This window comes from Rhinopithecus roxellana, chromosome 14 (genome assembly GCF_007565055.1).
Source record: "Rhinopithecus roxellana isolate Shanxi Qingling chromosome 14, ASM756505v1, whole genome shotgun sequence".
NCBI lineage: Eukaryota > Metazoa > Chordata > Mammalia > Primates > Cercopithecidae > Rhinopithecus > Rhinopithecus roxellana.
Genome location: NC_044562.1, coordinates 89,246,867 through 89,265,506, shown reverse-complemented (window position 1 = coordinate 89,265,506; position 18,640 = coordinate 89,246,867). Strand labels below are relative to the sequence as shown.

At 44.4% G+C, this 18,640-nt stretch overlaps 1 protein-coding gene across 2 annotated transcripts in view; it reads right to left on the bottom strand.

The window, feature by feature from the left end:
- KIAA2012 (KIAA2012 ortholog) overlaps positions 1-18,640 on the bottom strand; it is a 139,643-nt gene that overhangs the window by 83,082 nt on the left and 37,921 nt on the right. The window contains exons 9-11 of one of the 2 annotated variants that reach the window (XM_030916551.1): positions 14,990-15,139; positions 11,322-11,498; positions 7,718-7,828 (exon numbers count right to left, since the gene is read on the bottom strand). In XM_030916551.1, the coding sequence (XP_030772411.1) occupies positions 7,718-7,828; positions 11,322-11,498; positions 14,990-15,139 (438 nt within the window). The remainder of the gene's footprint in view (positions 1-7,717; positions 7,829-11,321; positions 11,499-14,989; positions 15,140-18,640) is intronic. The other variant, XM_030916552.1, reaches the window with a different exon arrangement.

Here is an 18,640-nt window from a genome sequence, read left to right as displayed (position 1 = left end):
CTTGCCATATAAAAGCTGTGTGGCTTTGAGCAAACCATACCTCTTTGGGCATCAGTTTCCTTATCCATAAAATCAGAGGTTTTCTTTTCTCTTTTTGAGACAAGGTCTCACTCTATTGCCTAGGCTGGTGTGCAGTGGTGCAGCCATGGCTTACTGTAGCCTTGACCTCCCAGGCTCAAGCAATCCTCCCACCTCAGCCCCTGGAGTAGCTGGGACCACAGGTGTGCACACCAGGCCCAGCTAATTTTTAAAATTTTTTTGCAGAGACGGTATCTCACTATGTTGCTCAGTGTATTAGTCCGTTTTCATGCTGTTGACAAAGATATACCCCAAACTAGGCAATTTACGAAAGAAAGAGGTTTAAATGGACTCACAGTTTCATGTGGCTGGGGAGACCTCACAATCATGGCAGAAGGCAAGGAGGAGCAAGTCACATCTTACATGGACGGTGGCAGGCAAAGAGAGCTTGTGCAGGGAAACTCCCCATTTTAAACCATCAGATCTCGTGAGACTCAGTCACTATCAGGAGAACAGCACAGGAAAGACCCACTCCCATAATTCAATCACCTCCCACTGGGTTCCTCCCATGACACATGGGAATTGTGGGAGTTACAATTCAAGATGAAATGTGGGTGGGGACACAGCTAAACGATATCACTCAGATTAATCTTGAACTCCTGAGCTCACATGATCCACCTACCTCAGCCCCCCAAAGTGCTGGGATTATAGGCATGAGCCACCGTGCCTGGCCCAGCAGGTTTTCTAATTGTCGCATAGCTCTAGTGGCCCTGCATAGCCCCCCACCCCCACTCCTAGAACCATCTTAGGAGGGGAAGAGTTAGTTGGGCTGCAGAGAAGTTGGGAGGGACATAATTAGACCATCTCCACTTCAACCAGGTAGTTCTGCTTTTATCTGTTTTATTTACTAGTATCCTCAGAAAGTCTGATTAAATGATTCCTTTGCTTAAATACTGATGAAGGTGATGCCTAAGTTCCCTCCTGACTCTAGGGTTCCCTGAAACAGAACAAATGCAAGGGAGGTAGAATTCATAGCTTCACAGCTTCTGTAAAAAGTGACATAAGTACCATCATCTTAAAAAAAAAGAAATTATATATTCTTCAGTACTTTATACGGATTTTTTCTTCAAAAAATGAATAGCTAGTGGATTCAAAGCAAGCTATTGTTCTTTTTTTTCCTTTTTTTTTTTTTTTTTTTTTTCCTGAGACGGAGTCTCACTCTGTTGCCCAGGCTGGAGTGCAATGGCACCATCTCAGCTCACTGCAATTTCTGCCTTTCAGGTTCAATTCTCCTGCCTCAGCCTCCTGAGTAGCTGGGATTACAGGCACCTGCCATCATGCCCAGCTAATTTTTGTATTTTTAGTAGAGTCAGGGTTTCACCATGTTGACTAGGCTGGTCTCAAAACTCCTGACCTCAGGTGATCCATCCTCCTCAGCCTCCCAAAGTGGATTACAGGCATGAGCCACTGTGCCTGGCTGCAAGCTATTATTCTTCATATATTTCTTCTTCAGAAGCCATAAAGTGGTGATGATGCCACCTTTTCAGCTACCTATGAGGTAGGGAAGTCTTTGTGTTTCTAGGAATCACAAGAGGTTTTTGTCAAAGGAAATGAAGGAGAGTCCCTACTGTGTTTTAGCAGCTCTCTACTGGTGGCTATCAGGACACCTTCCAGAGTGGGCTGTGAGGCCTTGCTGGTCTCACTACAGTGAGGGAAAGAACCCTGCTTCCTTCTGAAGGCTGGAACAAGCACAGCTATCACAGCCTGCCCTTCTACACCCACTCAACACTGTGGTACATGTGATAGACCTAACTTAGCCCCATGCCAAGCCTGATGGGAATCTCCTGTAATTTTTGTAAGGAGAGCCTTTTAGTCAGGGTTCAGCCCAGAACAGAAACTGCCCAGATATTTTAAAGAAGAAACAGAGTTACTATAGAATAACTGCCTCTTATGCTCAGTCTTCATGAGTTCAGTGTCCAGAGTTTTGATGCTTCTGCCTCACTTCTGCCCTCCAAATCTCATGCAAGCACATCTAATTGGCAGAACACAATTTGCATCCAGCCCCCTGGCTGCAGAGGTTATCTGGGAAATGTAGTTTTTAGCCTTCTAGCCTCTGTAATACAGGAAGGCCCACTGGAAGGAAACGCTGGGTGCTCAGAGACCATATCCAGCCACATTTTCCCTTATTCAAACATTTGACCTGAGATCACTAGTACTGGTAACATCTGCCAACAGTATTTCTCATGAGGTTTATGAAAAACACTGAAAAGGCATAAGGGACAATGTACACTATAACCACGTGGGGCTCCTATCTTCCTGTATTTCTTCCTATCCAGAGATGGATGGATTGTGGACCCTATGATTCAGAATTGATGTTTAGAGAATAAAAACAATAATAGTCACAAATGATTGAATGACTGAAATCCTGTTTCAGGATTTAGACAAAAGAACTGCTCCACTGAGAGAACCTCCTTGGGGAAAGGGGCGTATTTAGAAACATGCCATGTTAGAAGAACCTTAGAAATCATCAGGTTAGCATTTTCCAAAGTTTGCCAAAACCTTTTTAGATCCACATGATGCTTTACCAAAAACAAAGGCATTCAGTGATCAAATAAATTTGGGAAACAGTGCATATCCCCATCCTGAAGAACCATGGTGCACATCAGCGTATTGGAGGCTCTAGGAAGTCCTGCGGTAAGGGATCTGCTTAACTTTGGTCCACTGGTTTCCAAATGTATCTGGCCCTAGAACCTTTCCTTTTTTATACAATGCCTGTTAACCTTCTGAGGAATTGGAGTTCGACGGGACATGTGCTGTGAGGACTGAATCTGATACCAACTCCTCTTTTTCCATATGAGGAAGCTGAGGTCCAAGGCAATGAAGTTATTTGCCTGTGATCACAGAAATCCTGGGCAGTACAGGTGGGAATAAAACCAGAGTTTTTTCTTCTTCCTCATATGGCCTTATTGAAATTAATTCTCCTCCCTTACATCTCTCGGCATCATCAATAAGGTAACAGCTACTAACAGATGGGCTACTTAAGGAAAATCATAATTTAAACAGTACCCCACCAACATGGAAGGATTCTTTTACTCATGGGGTCCCACAACCAACTTATCACAAAGGAAAAATGGGAAGAACAGAGAAAGTCAATCACTTAGCCTGTGTTTACCCCTAAATGATCAGTGTTTTGAGACCAGCTGGGATATTCTTAGACTCACCTTTCTGTCAACCAAATCGCAGACCATCACAAAATGACACCAAGAATACTAGTTATCTAGAATACTAGTTATCTATTACTGCAAAACAAATGATCCTGAAACCTAAAACAATAAACCTTTGTTATATCTCAGTTTCTGTGGGAATCTTGGAGTGGCTTAGGTGTGTGGTTCTGGGGCAGCCTTTCATGAGATCACAGACACAATGTCAGCCAGGGATGCAGTCATCTGAAGACTTGACTGGGGCTGGAGAATCTCCTCTCAAGGCACCTCCCACACAAGCCTGGGAAGTTCATTCTGGCTGTTGGCAGGGGGCTTCTGTTCCTTGCCACGTGGACTGCTTGCCATAGGCTGCTTGAATGGCCTCATCACAGACATGGTGGTTGGCTTTCCCCAGAGTGAGTAATCCAAGACAGAACGAACAAGGAGGAAGCCTTGGTGCCTTTTAGGACCCCAGTCTCAGAAGTCACATACCAACAATTCTGCCATAGTCTATCTTTATTTAGAAGTGAGCCATCATATCCCACTCACACTCAAGGGTAGAAGAGTTAGTTTTTCCCTTTTGAAGGGGGAAATGTCAAGGAATTTGTGGATGTATTTTAAAACCACCATACTATGAAAGAGTTGCAAGGGGGAAGGATACTAATTAAATGACAAACGACAACAACAACAAACAAACAATCAAGAAAGGCTGGGTGCAGTGGCTCATGCCTGTATCCCAGCACTTTGAGAGACCTAGGTGGGAGGATTGCTTGAGTCTAGGAGTTTGAGACCAGCCTGGGCAACATAGGGAGACCCTGTCTCAAAAAAGAAAAAGTTGGGCATAGTGGCTCGTGCCTGTAGCCCCAGCTATTTGGAGGCTGAGGTGGGAGGATAGCTTGAACCCTGGAGTTTGAGACTGCAGTGAGCCATGATTGCACCACTGTACTCTAGCCTGTATGACAGAGCAAGACCCTGTCTAAAAATATAAAAAAACCCAAAAAATATTTTCTGAGGGTAAAAATCCATTTAGAACAAGAACAAATACTAAACAGAAACTCTGAAAGAGATCAGGAATTTAAATTTACATGGGACTTGATGCCCAACCTGAATCACTGGCATAAACATCCTTGAACTTCTTTGTAAAACAAACTTTTGAATAAAAGAACTTCTGAGAGAAAACTTCTATTGCTGGCACTGTGACTAGGGAAGTACATGAAGGATCTGAATCAAGGATAAGCAATTCGGAGGGCATATCCAATGGTTTGACTTGTATCCTTCCAAGTTAACTTTTCCTTTCTCAAGACTTTCAATTTTCTAAATGTTGCAATATCCCAATATGACCAAAAGGGTCAAATTCCAGCTCTAGTCTTCACATCTTTTTTTTTTTTTCTTCTGAAGGTTTATATTCATTTCCCTATGCTGTCTGAAAGCAAGATATCATGATCTAATTGCCTAAGAATTTATTTCCAAATAGTTGTTGACAGAGCCTGGAAGTCTCAGAAAGATCAGACGGATCATATTCCTTCCTTTACTCAAGAGTTTTTTTTTAATTAAAAAAAAAAAAAAGACCAACAACAACTATGATCCCTAAAGAACTTTCCTTTGTGGCACCTGGGGTATTCAGTCAATCAACACGCTTTTCTTTTTTTTTTTTTTTTTTTTTTTTGAGACGGAATCTCGCTCTGTCGCCTGGGCTGGAGTGCAGTGGCTGGATCTCAGCTCACTGCAAGCTCCGCCTCCCGGGTTTACGCCATTCTCCTGCCTCAGCCTCCCGAGTAGCTGGGACTACAGGCGCCCGCCTCGTCGCCCGGCTAGTTTTTTGTATTTTTAAGTAGAGACGGGGTTTCACCGTATTAGCCAGGATGGTCTCGATCTCCTGACCTCGTGATCCGCCCGTCTCGGCCTCCCAAAGTACTGGGATTACAGGCTTGAGCCACCGCGCCCGGCCAACACGCTTTTCTTGGACATATGATGGAGATGAGACGTTCTCTAGGACTCGTATATTGGGAGCTAAACAGAAAACAGATGCAGATAAATACAATAATCACAAAAGCGGCATTGAGAAAGAGAGAGAGGAATGGGGCTGAGGCTACATCTAGGCAGTTGTGTGCAATGAGGTGGATTTATTAAGGAAAATGTTCCAGAAAAGATGAACTTAAAGCTATTCTAAATATTTGGGGGCAACTTGAGCAAAAGTTTGGAGAGAAAAGAATGAAGACTGAATTTTTAGGCCATCAAAGAGATGAGCAAGGGGTGGGCTGGAATATAGTAGATGAGGCTGGAAGGGGAGGGTGGAAACAGTGATTAAGATGGTTTTGAACAAACTGATCTGCACAGAGTTTGGTGTGGTTGGAACAATTATAGGTTGGTGCAAAAGTAATTGAGGTTTTTGCAATTAAAAGTAATGGCAAAACTGCGATTACTTTTGCACCAACCTAATATTTTGTGAGAGGAAAAAGTTTTTTCAGTATACTGTCTCCCGAACCAAACCAAACCAAACCAAACCAAAAAAAAAAAAAAAAAAAAAAAAAAAAAAAGGCCAAACCAAAAACATCTTTGCTCATTAATACATACTCTTAGAAAGTCAGACCCTTATAAGGAAGATGTGGGTTTAAGATCTTTTACCACCTTCTTGGGCAACATCCTGTCACCATCAAGACTGAAGGTTAACCAACTGCCCATGGAGGAAAGGCTTGAGAAAGGTCAGTGGCTAACTCATTCATTCATTCATTCATTCAATAAGCATGCAGTGAATGCCTTTAGGTTTGAGAGGCAAGTAGGATTAAATATACCGTCTGTGGGACTGGGACAAGATGGCAAGCAAGTCTTCATTTATCGGCATAAGTTTCATCTTTCTCTTTCTCCATGTCATGGAAATTATTGAAATATTTTTCTTTCTTTTTTTTTTTTTTTTTTTTTTGAGATGGAGTCTTGCTCTGTCGCCCAGGCTGGAGTGCAGTGGCCGGATCTCAGCTCACTGCAAGCTCCACCTCCTGGGTTCAGGCCATTCTCCTGCCTCAGCCTCCCGAGTAGCTGGGACTACAGGCGCCCGCCACCTCGCCTGGCTAGTTTTTTGTATTTTATAGTAGAGACGGGGTTTCACCGTGTTAGCCAGGATGGTCTTGATCTCCTGACCTCGTGATCCACCCGTTTCGGCCTCCCAAAGTGCTGGGATTACAGGCTTGAGCCACCGCGCCCGGCGAAATATTTTTCAAAAAATTTCACTAAACATTTATTGTGATCCTTCTATGTATATGTCAGGGACTATGCTAGGTGCCAAGAATACTGAAATGGCTGAAGCATCATATTGACAATGGTGACAATAAACTTACAGCCTAAATATTTCCTTTTCTGTTTCTAGCTTTCGCTGTGCCAAAAGGGGGAACTATTTCTCCTGGAACAGAGCGGACAAATGTGCAGCAGGTGAACAGAATCATATTTGCTTTCCAGCTGCTGCACCAGCTGTGTCATGCTGACAGCGGCCTCCACCTGTCTAACTCCTGCTTCCACCAATTCAGAACCAAGATATTTTTGTACTCATATCCTGGTATAAACCAACTGCTGATGGAAGTTCTTTGATGCTGAATTGGAATAAAATACATTCTACTTTCTGGAAAGCCATATACTAGGTGGCTGCTTCAATAGCGGCGGACACAGATGTAAAATGCAGCAATGGTCAAGGAATTTCTCAGAGGAGGAATCAATCCTCTCATTTTGGTGGAGGAACCTTGGATACAGGGAGGATGAGGGACTGACTCAAAGTCATCTGGCAACTTAGAGGCGAGGCCAGAGCTGCTCAAATCTCCTAGCTCTGAATCCGTGCTCTTTTTATTGAGCCAGTCATGACATAACCCCCCAAATGAGTGCAGCTTTTAATCTCCCACATCAAGGGGCCTGCTGGCTGCAGACTCATGCATACACATCATGGTGGTTTCTGGGTGGTTGATGCTCATCACCCTCTGACTTCATTTCTTTTTTCCTTTGCAAAATGGCTATTGCCCAGAGGCAGCATCTCTTTTCTAAAAAGTGAACATGCCAGAAGGGTTTTTGGAAACTGCCTTGCTATCTGTCAGGAGCCAGATGATTCACAGGGATGAACCAATGCTCATAACAAGGATACCTGATTGGATTACCAATTAGCCGCCTCCACCTCTGCAGGGTGGTTGGAAAGAAGAGAAAAGGCAGTGTTTAGTTTGGGCAAATACCAAAAGGACTTTATCATTCTCATCAAGGCATCAGCGTGGCACATTAGACCTCTTCCAAGCCATTCCACTGGAACTTCTCTCTCCAAATGCTCCAGCAAGAGTAAACTTGTTATGCAAACATTGGATCATTGTGTCTGAGCTACAGAAGCACCTCTGTGTCGGTGAAAGGGGAGAAACTGGCTGACTTGCGTCTGTTTTTAATGATGTCTCTGCTGCTGGGAAAATTTGGAAGCTGCAGGTAACATCTTCCCCTTTGAAAAAAAAACCAGGCTGCCCTGGAATGTGTTAGCTTACCTTTACCCGATGGAAGCGCCTCGGTTTGGGTATGCCCTGGGAGGGACAGGCAGACTTTTTCTCCATCTGGACCCAGCAAGAAGTGTCCCAGTGTGGGGTCGCTGGAATCTTCTTGAAAATAAGCACAAACATGGGCAGTGTCAACACCATGTTGGTGAGGGAGACAGACTGAACCTGGGCCATGTTCCTCTAGTCCCCCGTGGGCACACACCCATAGATGCACGTGGGCTCAGGTGCCCACCAGAGTATAGTGTGAGCCCTATTCCTGGGACTCAGCAAAGTGGGGCTATTGTTCAGGCTCTGCCTTCTGGGGGTCAAGGTGGGATGAACAGGGAGGGGCTGCCACTCGCCTACATCATGCCTTCGGGAGAGCCTGGCTACCTCAGGGGCAGGGCTAAGCAAGCATGGGCACTCTGTGTGAAGGAAAGGGAGTCCCTTCCTTCAGCCGTGTGCAGCCCAGCCCCTGGGAACAGGACTTCCTGCTTCCTGCCTCTGCTGTCCGCCTCTGTCAGATGTCCTGTGCACTACTCAGCATACACAGCCATAACCTCTAGATGAAATACTGGGATGGCTTGGTGATGCCAGGGGCTCAGGTCAAGGAAAAGGATGCTATGTCTCCCTAGTTACTTAGAAAGATTGAAGGTATTTTTTATAACCTGACTGTAAAAGTAAAAAAGAAGTCATTTATTCCCCACTTGAATCTCAATGCTCAACCCAGAACACTCCTGGGACTAGATTGTGAGGTTTCCCCCATACCAAACAATTCTCCAGCAGATACCAACTGGTTTCCTATAATTAAAATCAGTTTTGATACTCTCTACCTGGAGATGTTGTCAGATCCCACAGGGTAGGGCTCAGTCCACAAGATTGCCCCCCACTTCAGATGCCAATTGCAAGTCCCAGATTGTGACCTATACTTCTGACCAACCAGTTCTAAATTGGGCCTCCCACAATCCTCTCTCTCCTTGGGTTCAACAGTTTGGTAGGACAGCTCAGAACTCAGGGAAACACTTACTTACATTTTCTGGCTTATTTATAAAGGACATTAGAAAGGATGTGAACAGCCAGATGAAGAGATGGGCGAGGATGTGCCGAGCTTCCGTGCCCTCCCTGGGCCTGCTGCCCTCCCACCTAGACACACTCAGCAATGCTGAAGCTTATCAACTCGTGGTCAACAGCTAAAAAAGAGCTTGATCTCCAGTGTCCCCTCCCCTTTCCTGGAGGTTGTGGCTGGTCCTTCTGGTCGCTGGCCCCATCATGAGGCTACCTAGGGGCCTTACCCTATGTCACCTCATTAGCATAAACTCAGGTGTTTTCAAAGGGGCTCATTATGAATAACAAAAGATACTACTATCATTCAGAAAATTCCAAGAGTTTTAGCTTAGTAATAGAAACCAAGGACAAAGACCAAATTTATTCATATTATACCATACTTACCTTCCCCATCTCCAAGACAAAGGGGCCAGGAGTCCAGCTACCTGGACTAGCAGGCCACCAGCTAGAGTGGATGCTAAGGAGCACACACATACACATGCACACTTACAAACACACACTGACATATTCACTCTCACAGGGCATGCACACACCCCCCCCATACACATGAACAGTGACATACATGAGCATATGACACACATACATTCACGAGACTGAATATATAGATATGTACGTGCATATGCAGCCATTCCTATATAGATGTGCACAATGACATGCATGCACACAAGCACACACATGTACTCACATGGGCATATAAGCACACATCCCACACACATTCACTTACACACATGGATACACCCAACACACACACTTGAGGCTTCAGGCTGCTCTCTTGTCCCAGTCCTGGTCTGGGCATTCTATGTTTTTTTTTTTTTGAGACGGAGTCTTGCTCTGTTGCCCAGGCTGGAGTGCAATAGTGCTATCTCTGCTCACTGCAACCTCTGCCTCCTAGGTTCAAGTGATTCTCCTGCCTCAGCCTCCTGAGTAGCTAGAATCACAGATGTGCACCACCACGCCTGGCTAATTTTTTTTGTATAAAAATACAAAATATCTCTACTAAAAAGTAGAGATAGAGTTTCACCTTGTTACACAAGCTGGTCTCGAACTCCTGACCTTGTGATCCACCCACCTCGGCCTCCCAAAGTGCTGGTATTATAGGCATGAACCATAGCACCTGGCCACTGGCATTTTATTCTAATCAGATTCTCCCTTTATAAGGATGTCTAAAGTAAGTATGAGTATCCATTTGCTGTGATTTGTCCCAGGCCATGCAACTTCCTAGGAAGGCCCCAGGTGGGGACATAACAGTACACCAAGTTTGGTTCATTTGCATCAGAATTAAAGGAGCATTGCTGCCACACAAGTATAAAGGGAGAGGTTTGTGAAAGAGAGGTTCCAACCCTGGAATGGTTTCTAGGTGAAAACAGTGTCTCTAGGGGTAGAGAGAGTGTTGCGGGGAAGGAAGGGATTTAATTTTGACCATCTCAGCCTGAAACAGAAGCTGCAAACACAGAATGGAACTATTAATCTGTGGATTTGATTTATGCTTAAAGAATTCAATTATATATGCTCTGGGGAGAGAATGAGAGGGGGGTGTGCTGGGCAGGGGGAGAGAGAGAGAGCAAGCGAGACTGATTTAAATACTGAGGCATTCTGTCCCTGAGTGAGCATGAAATGAAAGATGTGAAATCTGTTGCCTCCATGATGGCTCTCTGTTCCCATATGCCTCTCAAAAGTGTGAGTTTCTCCCAGCCCTGAGTGTGATTCTGCTGTTAACAGAGGTACCTCTTTCTTTATACAATCTGTCCCCCAAACACATGTCATCTCCTTCATCTGGTGCCCAAACTGAGAAAGCAGTCCAAGCCTTCAACGAAGGAGAAACAGCTGCCTGGACCACACGTTCCTGAAAATGGTCTGTCAGTCTCCAGCATGGCACCTTCCCAGGGATTTTCCGGGGTAACTTGGACTCTAGGAAATTTTTGCTCTATGAGCTACCTTTAGATGGAAGCCCCGGGGGAGCTGCTCTTGCACTGTCCTTGCATTATTGCTCTGTATAAGCATCTTAGTCCCCTCCTTGACTATTAGCTCCTTAAGAATAAGCACTTTAAGTAAGGCTAAAAGCTAGAGGGAATGGCCTTGCCCTGCCTCACCCTTCCCTAGGAATCAGGGTCCTTTCCTCTCTGTGAACAGGCTCTGCCCTGGGCTGGAGTTGACTTCTGTCTGGGGACTCTTCTGTTGGCAGGCTCATCGGGCTCTCTTGCCTCAGGGGGCAAGGGTTATGGCTCAGTTTGGAGTGTGCCTGGTAAATCCAGTAGTGTGTCTCCCCCAGGAGCGCAGGGAGCTGTGTCATCAAATGCTGCTGCCAGGAGTGAGGAAAGCACAAAACAGCGTGGCAGTGCATGTCGGTGCAGCAAACCCTTAAAACATGTACTGACCCTTTAGGAATATGCATGGAGAACATTAATCCCACTGACATCATCAGAAACAGTGTCAATTACCCCTTTTCAATGGAGTGCCTTTCAGAAAACTTATATCACAGCAGCCACACGGCCCTGGAAATGAGCCACATACCAGCCAGTGGGGGGCATCTATGCACCCTGGGAATGGTTACCTTGAGCTGCTGGCAGTGCCCTCCTGGGCGCTGTCATGTGCGGGAGACATGGGGGGCTGCTGCGGCCTGATGTCCTAGGGCTATCCAGGCCCTTCTGGCTCTCGGGACTTTTTTTCCCTTTAATCGGGGGTAGAAGATCCAATTGTGGGGCCACATCGTGGGGCGGGGCATCATCATCTTTTAAAGCAAAAGGGGAAAAAGCCTGTGTGAGAAACCAGAATCAGCAGGAAGGAGAAGGAAGCTCTCTTCTAACGTGGTTAAAGGACCTCTGTGTGAAGACTGCTATGAAGAACGGGTAATTGTAGTGTGGCTAGAAGGGAGAAGCCGTCCTGGTGTTAGGATGGTTTATTCTACTCATTCTCAGGTTTGTCCCTCTTTTCCAGTCCTGCTAAGCAGCAGGGACCTGATATCTCCCATGGCCAAAATGACATGAGTCTTGACTAGAATCGTGGCTGTTCATTTGGAAAATTGCCAAGAACTGGGAGGAACTGAGTGGTGGTTGTTTTTATTCGCGTCTTATGGATGAAATCCTGAGATGGAAGGAGGATTGGAGAGGGTGCAAATTCCTTTCACCCTCAGTCCCAAGGCTCAGACTAGAGAGATCCCAGCTTTAGAGCTGATGAGATTATTGGATACAGATTTCTGACCACAAAATAGTTTTGCTAGGCAGAGTCAATGATCGCATTCCTTCTTCAGGGTTAAATAAAAAGTGCTACCTTCCAGATGGAAGTCAAAGGGCATCAGGATTGACGATGGCATTCCATAGAGCATACCCTACCCTCTGCCTCCGTTTTCTCGTCTCAACACCAACAGGGTCTGCTCCAGGAAGCAGGAAACACAGGAACCCAAGTGACTGAGGCCTTGGCTTCGCCTCTTTCAGAGCAAGTGGTCTTTATTTCACATTTAAAACAATAGTTGCTATTAATATTTGGGTTTAAAAATTGGCTTCATGTGGTCTCAAATTATCACAGACTACTAATTCATTAAAAAGAGGCAAAGTGTCTTTACAATGGAAAAATGGGGCAGACATCACCTTTAACCAAATAATGAAATTTAACATCACCTGCAATGGAAGAAACTGACATTTTGCATCCCTTGATATGATGGGCCGAGAAGGACACAACGTCACCTCTGTGATATTCCTGCCAAAAAGGTTTGATCTGAATCTCATTATGAGGAAATAGAAAAATCCAAATTGAAGGTAATTCTGCAAAGCGACTGGCCTGTCTTCTTAAAAAATGTCAATGTCATGAAAGACAAGACTGGGGGACTCTTCTCAATGAAAAGATTCTATCGAGTGGGACCGCTAAATGTAATGCATGATCCTGAGTTGAATGCTAGGTTGAAAAAAAGCTATAATAAAGGAACATTATTAGTGTAAATAGAGAAATGTGACTATGAATTAGAAATTAGAAAGTACTGTTATACCAGTGTTTGCTTTCTTGAGTGTGGTAATTGTATGTGGCTAGGAGGGAGAATATTCCTGGACTTAGGAGATACGTGCTGATAAGGGATAAATGGTACAATGTCTGCAACTTACTCTCAGGTGGTTAAGCAATAAAATAAAAAATATGTATATGTGTGGATGCATGTGCCGCCTCTGTGGCAATGGAGCAGTGCCACTCAGCATCAACATGCCCATGCAGCAGGGACCTCTGTGTGACAACTGCCATGATGAACTGCCTCTTTGTTGTTGTTGTTGTTGTTTTTTAGACAGAGCCTCTCTCTGTCACCCAGGCTGGAGTTCAGTGGCATGATCTTGGCTCACTGCAACCTCCGTCTCCTGGATTCAAACAATTCTTGTGCCTCAGCCTCAAGAGTAGCTGGGATTACAGGTGTGTGCCACTACACCCAGTTAATTTTTGTATTTTTAGTTAAGATGGGGTTTCATCATGTTGGTCAGGCTGGTCTCGAACTCCTGACCTCTGGTGATCTGCCACCTTGGCCTTCCAAAGTGCTGGGATTACAGGTGTGAGCCAGCACACGGCTGGAACTGCCTCTTTAGGTCCCTTTCTTTCTGCATCTACTCCCAGGTTCAGTCGCATGCATAATTTATACCAAGGGGCTTCTTAAACCAGTTTCCTCCTGGCAGAGTAGCAGAGGAGGGACAAGTTCTGGTACTCAGTTCCTGGTGGACATGGCAGCTCAAAACAAGTATAGGGCAGTGCAAAATGAACATTACGGAAGATGAAATTCACTGGTGTCCTTTATCTCATGGCTCCAGCTGTGCACCTCGCATTGTGGCCCATAAACAGAAAGGTGCTTTTTTCTCTATTTGCAGGGTGATCCCTGCCCATATTTGGATTTTTTTAAAAAAGGAAACATTAAAGTCTTTAGGATCATTACCTCCCACTTAAGAGATAGACCAAATAAGCCTTTGCCTCAAGAATCAAAGGACATTCTCTAAATGTTTTGAGGACATCCTGATCTAGGTTCATTGTTTGGTTTATTCTTTTATTCTTTTTTATTTTTTTGGTATTAGTTAGAGAAGTCACTATGTTGGGCTTATTCTGAAAGGGAATGTAGTATAATGAGTAAGAATATGGATTCTGGCACTGGAAGCCCTGAGCTCCAATTCTAGTGAGGCCACTTATAGTTATGTGACCTCAAACATACTACTTATCTCTCAGGGCTTCTGTTTTCTGATCTGTAAAAGGAGGAGAGGATTGCTGTGAGGAGTACCTAAGAGAATACATGTTAAAAACTAAGAACAGTGCCTGGCACAGAGGAAGAACTCCAAACACATTAATGTGCATCTTCCTATTTCTGATACCAGCAGTCAGAGGTCACTTGACATCTGTGATACTGTCATCTTGCACATGCCTTTTGGAAAGGAGGCTCAGTTTTCTGAAAATGGGGAGCTTTCTAAATATGGCCTGTTACTTCCAACCTATCCAACACATAAACACAAACACTTAGATGCACCCATGTGTACATTTTCAAATGTCCACATGTCATGGAAATTGGAGTGAAGACTTTTATCAATATTATGGATTTTTTTTTTTTTCAGACAGGGTCTTGCTCTGTCACCCAGGCTGGAGTGCAGTGGCACAATCTCAGCTCCCTGCAACCTCTGCCTCCTGGGTTCAAGTGATTCTTGTGCCTCAGCCACCTGAGTAGCGGGGATTACAGGTGTGCACCACCATGCCTGGCTAACTTTTTGTACTTTTAGTAGAGACGGGGTTTCGCCACGTTGGCCAGGCTGGCGAACTCCTGATCTCAGGTGATCCCCACCCACCTCAGCCTCCCAAAGTGCTGGGATTATAGGCATGAGCCACCACACCCCGCTGATATTATGGACTTTTTAATGAATAAATATCTATTTATAAACAGATTAGAAATGAAATTTCATTGTTTAAAAATACAGGATAAACTGTCAGGCATGCAGCAAACTTTCAGGAAGTTTGATGCCTTTCTACATCTGTAACTAGAAACTAGTAGTGGGATGAGTTAGGGAGTAGGTAACTGGTGAACTGGACACTGTTAGTTTTAGTGCCGCACTTTGGTGAAGGCAGCTGCTGCCTGCACAAAGGCCATTTTCCAGTGGTTGCCAGTGAACTAATCTCCCTTCCAGCCTCCTTTTCCCTGGCTGTGGACCCTTGTGTGTCTTGCCTTGCTTCCCTTCAGAGTGAGGTTCCCAAGGGATGCTGGAGGGAGGGAGGACCTACCTTGAGGTGAGAGTGTGTCCCTGCCCGGGTCCAATGGGAGATGCACCGTTAACTCCCGTGGCATTTCTAAGGACACATGCTTTAGGGGAGGTTTCCACACAGGCCTGGCTTCTTTGCTTCTTTCTGGTTCTGACTTAGGGTGTGGAGCACCTAGGAGACAAAGAGGAGGCTGAGTTGTAGCAGAGGTCTGTTGTTTTTGCCTAATGTCTCTTCTTTTGGGGACCTATGCCTTCCTTGCTCACACCATGTGGTTTGGTTGGAGCAGTGTCCATTTGCTGATTCCAGAGAGGGGCATGGAACTGAAGCCTGGCATGAGAGTACCTCATTGCCTTAGCCAGAGAGATTGTTTCTGAGGTGGGCACATGACCCTAGTCCGGTCAATCACGGGTGATTTCTGCACTTTGCAAGAGCTTTTAAGAGGCATATCCTTTCTATAGAGGTTAACAGGAAGGAGATTGGCAGGGAATTGCAGGAAGACGTCTCTATCACCTTATGGTAAGAGCCTGCTTGAGAGGAAAAGCTAACAGAGTTGAGAGACAAGTACTGCGCACGTATTTTCCGAGGCCTGGATTCAGCTGCTCCTGCAGTTACCTGATTCTTGCATGAACCAATTCCTTCCTTCCTTCCTTCCTTCCTTCCTTCCTTCCTTCCTTCCTTCCTTCCTTCCTTCCTTCCTTCCTTCCTTCCCCTTCCTTCTTCCTTCCTTCCTTCCTTCCTCCTTCCTTCCTTCCTTCCTTCCTTCCTTCCTTCCTTCCTTCCTTCCGTCCTTCCTTCCTTCCTTCCTTCCTTCCTTCCTTCCTTCCTCCTTCCTTCCTTCCTTCCTTCCTTCCTTCCTTCCTTCCTTCCTTCCTTCCTTCCTTCCTTCCTTCCTTCCTTCCTTCCTTCCTTCCTTCCTTCCTTCCTTCCTTCCTTCCTTCCTTCCTCCTTTCCTTTCGTCCTCTCCCCTCCCTTCGCTTCCCTCTTTCCTTCCTCCTTCCTTCCCTCTCTCCCTCCCTCCCTTCCCTTCTTCCCATCATTCCTTCCTTTCTTCCCTTCCTTCATTTCTTCCCTTCCTTCCTTCCTTCTTTCCTTTTCCTTCTTTCCCTCTCTCCTTTCTTCCTTCCTTCTGTCTTTCCTTCCTTTTCCCCCTTTCCTTTCTTTTTGCTTAACACATTTTGAGTTAGGCTTCTGATGCTTTTAAAGGAGGGTCCTCATGACATATAAATGAGGGAAGAACTCCATGAATTCACTTTCTTTGTACCTGATTCCTATGTTTCATTGTCAGTGTGTTGGCAAGCTCGGTGCATCTGGTTTTAAGAATCTGGTTCATGATGGCCTGGTGGTTTTCCTCACCTTCCTATCAGGGTCATCATGGAAAATAATCAGATCGAACCCAATCTTGTGAATAGTCTTGTCTCTCTTTTTATTAAGTGTGTGTGTATGTATATATATATATATATTTATTTATTATATACTTTAAGTTTTAGGGTACATGTGCACAACATGCACGTTTGTTACATATGTATACATGTGCCCCATGTTGGTGCGCTGCACCCATTAACTCGTCTTTCACATTAGGTATATCTCCTAATGCTATCCCTCCCCTCTCCCCTCACCCCACGACAGGCCCCGGTGTGTGGTATTCCCTACCCCGTGTCCAAATGCTCTCATTGCTCAATTCCCACCTATGAGTGAGAACATACGGTGTTTGCTTTTCTGTCCTTGCGATAGTTTGCTCAGAATGATGGTTTCCAGCTTCATCCATGTCCCTACAAAGGACATGAACTCATCCTTTTTTATGGCTGCATAGTATTCTATGGTGTATATGTGCCACATTTTCTTAATCCAGTCTATCACTGATGAACATTTGGGTTGGTTCCAAGTCTTTGCTATTATGAATAGTGCTGCAATAAACATACGTGTGCATGTGTCTTTATAGCAGCATGATTTATAATCCTTTGGGTATATACCCAGTAATGGGATGGCTGGGTCAAATGGTATTTCTAGTTCTAGATCCTTGAGGAATTGCCACACTGTCTTCCACAATGGTTGAACTAGTTTACAGTCCCACCAACAGTGTAAAAGTGTCCCTATTTCTCCACATCCTCTCCAGCACCTGTTGTTTCCTGACTTTTTAATGATTGCCATTCTAACTGGTGTGAGATGGTATCTCATTGTGGTTTTGATTTGCATTTCTCTGATGGCCAGTGAAGATGAGCATTTTTTTCATGTGTCTGTTGGCTGCATAAATGTCTTCTTGTGAGAAGTGTCTGTTCATATTCTTTGCCCACTTTTTGATGGGGTTGTTTGATTTTTTCTTGTAAATTTGTTTAAGTTCTTTGTAGGTTCTGGATATTAGCCCTTTGTCAGATGGGCAGATTGCAAAAATTTTCTCCCGTTCTCTAGGTTACCTGTTCACTCTGATGGTAGTTTCTTTGCTGTGCAGAAGCTCTTTAGTTTAATTAGATCCCATTTCTCAATTTTGGCTTTTGTTGCCATTGCTTTTGGTGTTTTAGACATGAAGTCCTTGCCCATGCCTATGGCCTGAATGGTATTGCCTAGGTTTTCTTCTAGGGTTTTTATGGTTTTAGATCTGACATTTAAGTCTTTAATCCATCTTGAATTAATTTTTGTTTAAGGTATAAGGAAGGGATCCAGTTTCCGCTTTCTACATATGGCTAGCCAGTTTTCCCAGCACCATTTATTAAATAGGGAATCCTTTCCCTATTTCTTGTTTTTGTCAGGTGTGTCAAAGATCAGATGGTTGTAGATGTGTGGTATTATTTCTGAGGGCTCTGTTCTGTTCGATTGGTCTATATCTCTGTTTTGGTACCAGTACTATGCTGTTTTGGTTACTGTAGCCTTGTAGTATGGTTTGAAGTCAGGTAGTGTGATGCCTCCAGCTTTGCTCTTTTGGCTTAGGATTGTCTTGGCAACGCGGGCTGTTTTTCGGTTCCATATGAACTTTAAAGTAGTTTTTTCCAATTCTGTGAAGAAAGTCATTGGTAGCTTGATGGGGATGGCATTGAATCCATAAATTACCTTGGGCAGTATGGCCATTTTCACAAAATTGATTCTTCCTATCCATGAGCATGGAAAGTTCTTCCATTTGTTTGTGTCCTCTTTTATTTCGTTGAGCAGTAGTTTGTAATTCTCCTTGAAGAGGTCCTTTACATCCCTTGTAAGTTGGATTCCTAGGTATTTTATTTTCTTTGAAGCAATTGTGAATGCGAATTCACTCATGATTTGGCTCTCTGTTTGTCTGTTATTGGTGTATAGGAATGCTTGTGATTTTTGCACATTGATTTTGTATCCTGAGACTTCGCTGAAGCTGCTTATCAGTTTAAGAAGATTTGAGGCTGAGATGATGGGGTTTTCTAAATATACAATCATGTCATCTGCAAACAGGGACAATTTGACTTCCTTTTTTCCTAGTTGAATACCCTTTCTTTCTCCTGCCTCATTGGCCTGGCTAGAACTTCCAACACTATGTTGACTAGGAGTGGTGAGAGAGGGTGTCCCCGTCTTGTGCCAGTTTTCAAAGGGAAAGCTTCCAGTTTTTGCCCATTCAGTATGATATTGGCTGTGGGGTTGTCATAAATAGCTCTTATTGTTTTGAGATACGTCCCATCAATACCTAATTTATTGAGAGTTTTTAGCATGAAGGGTTGC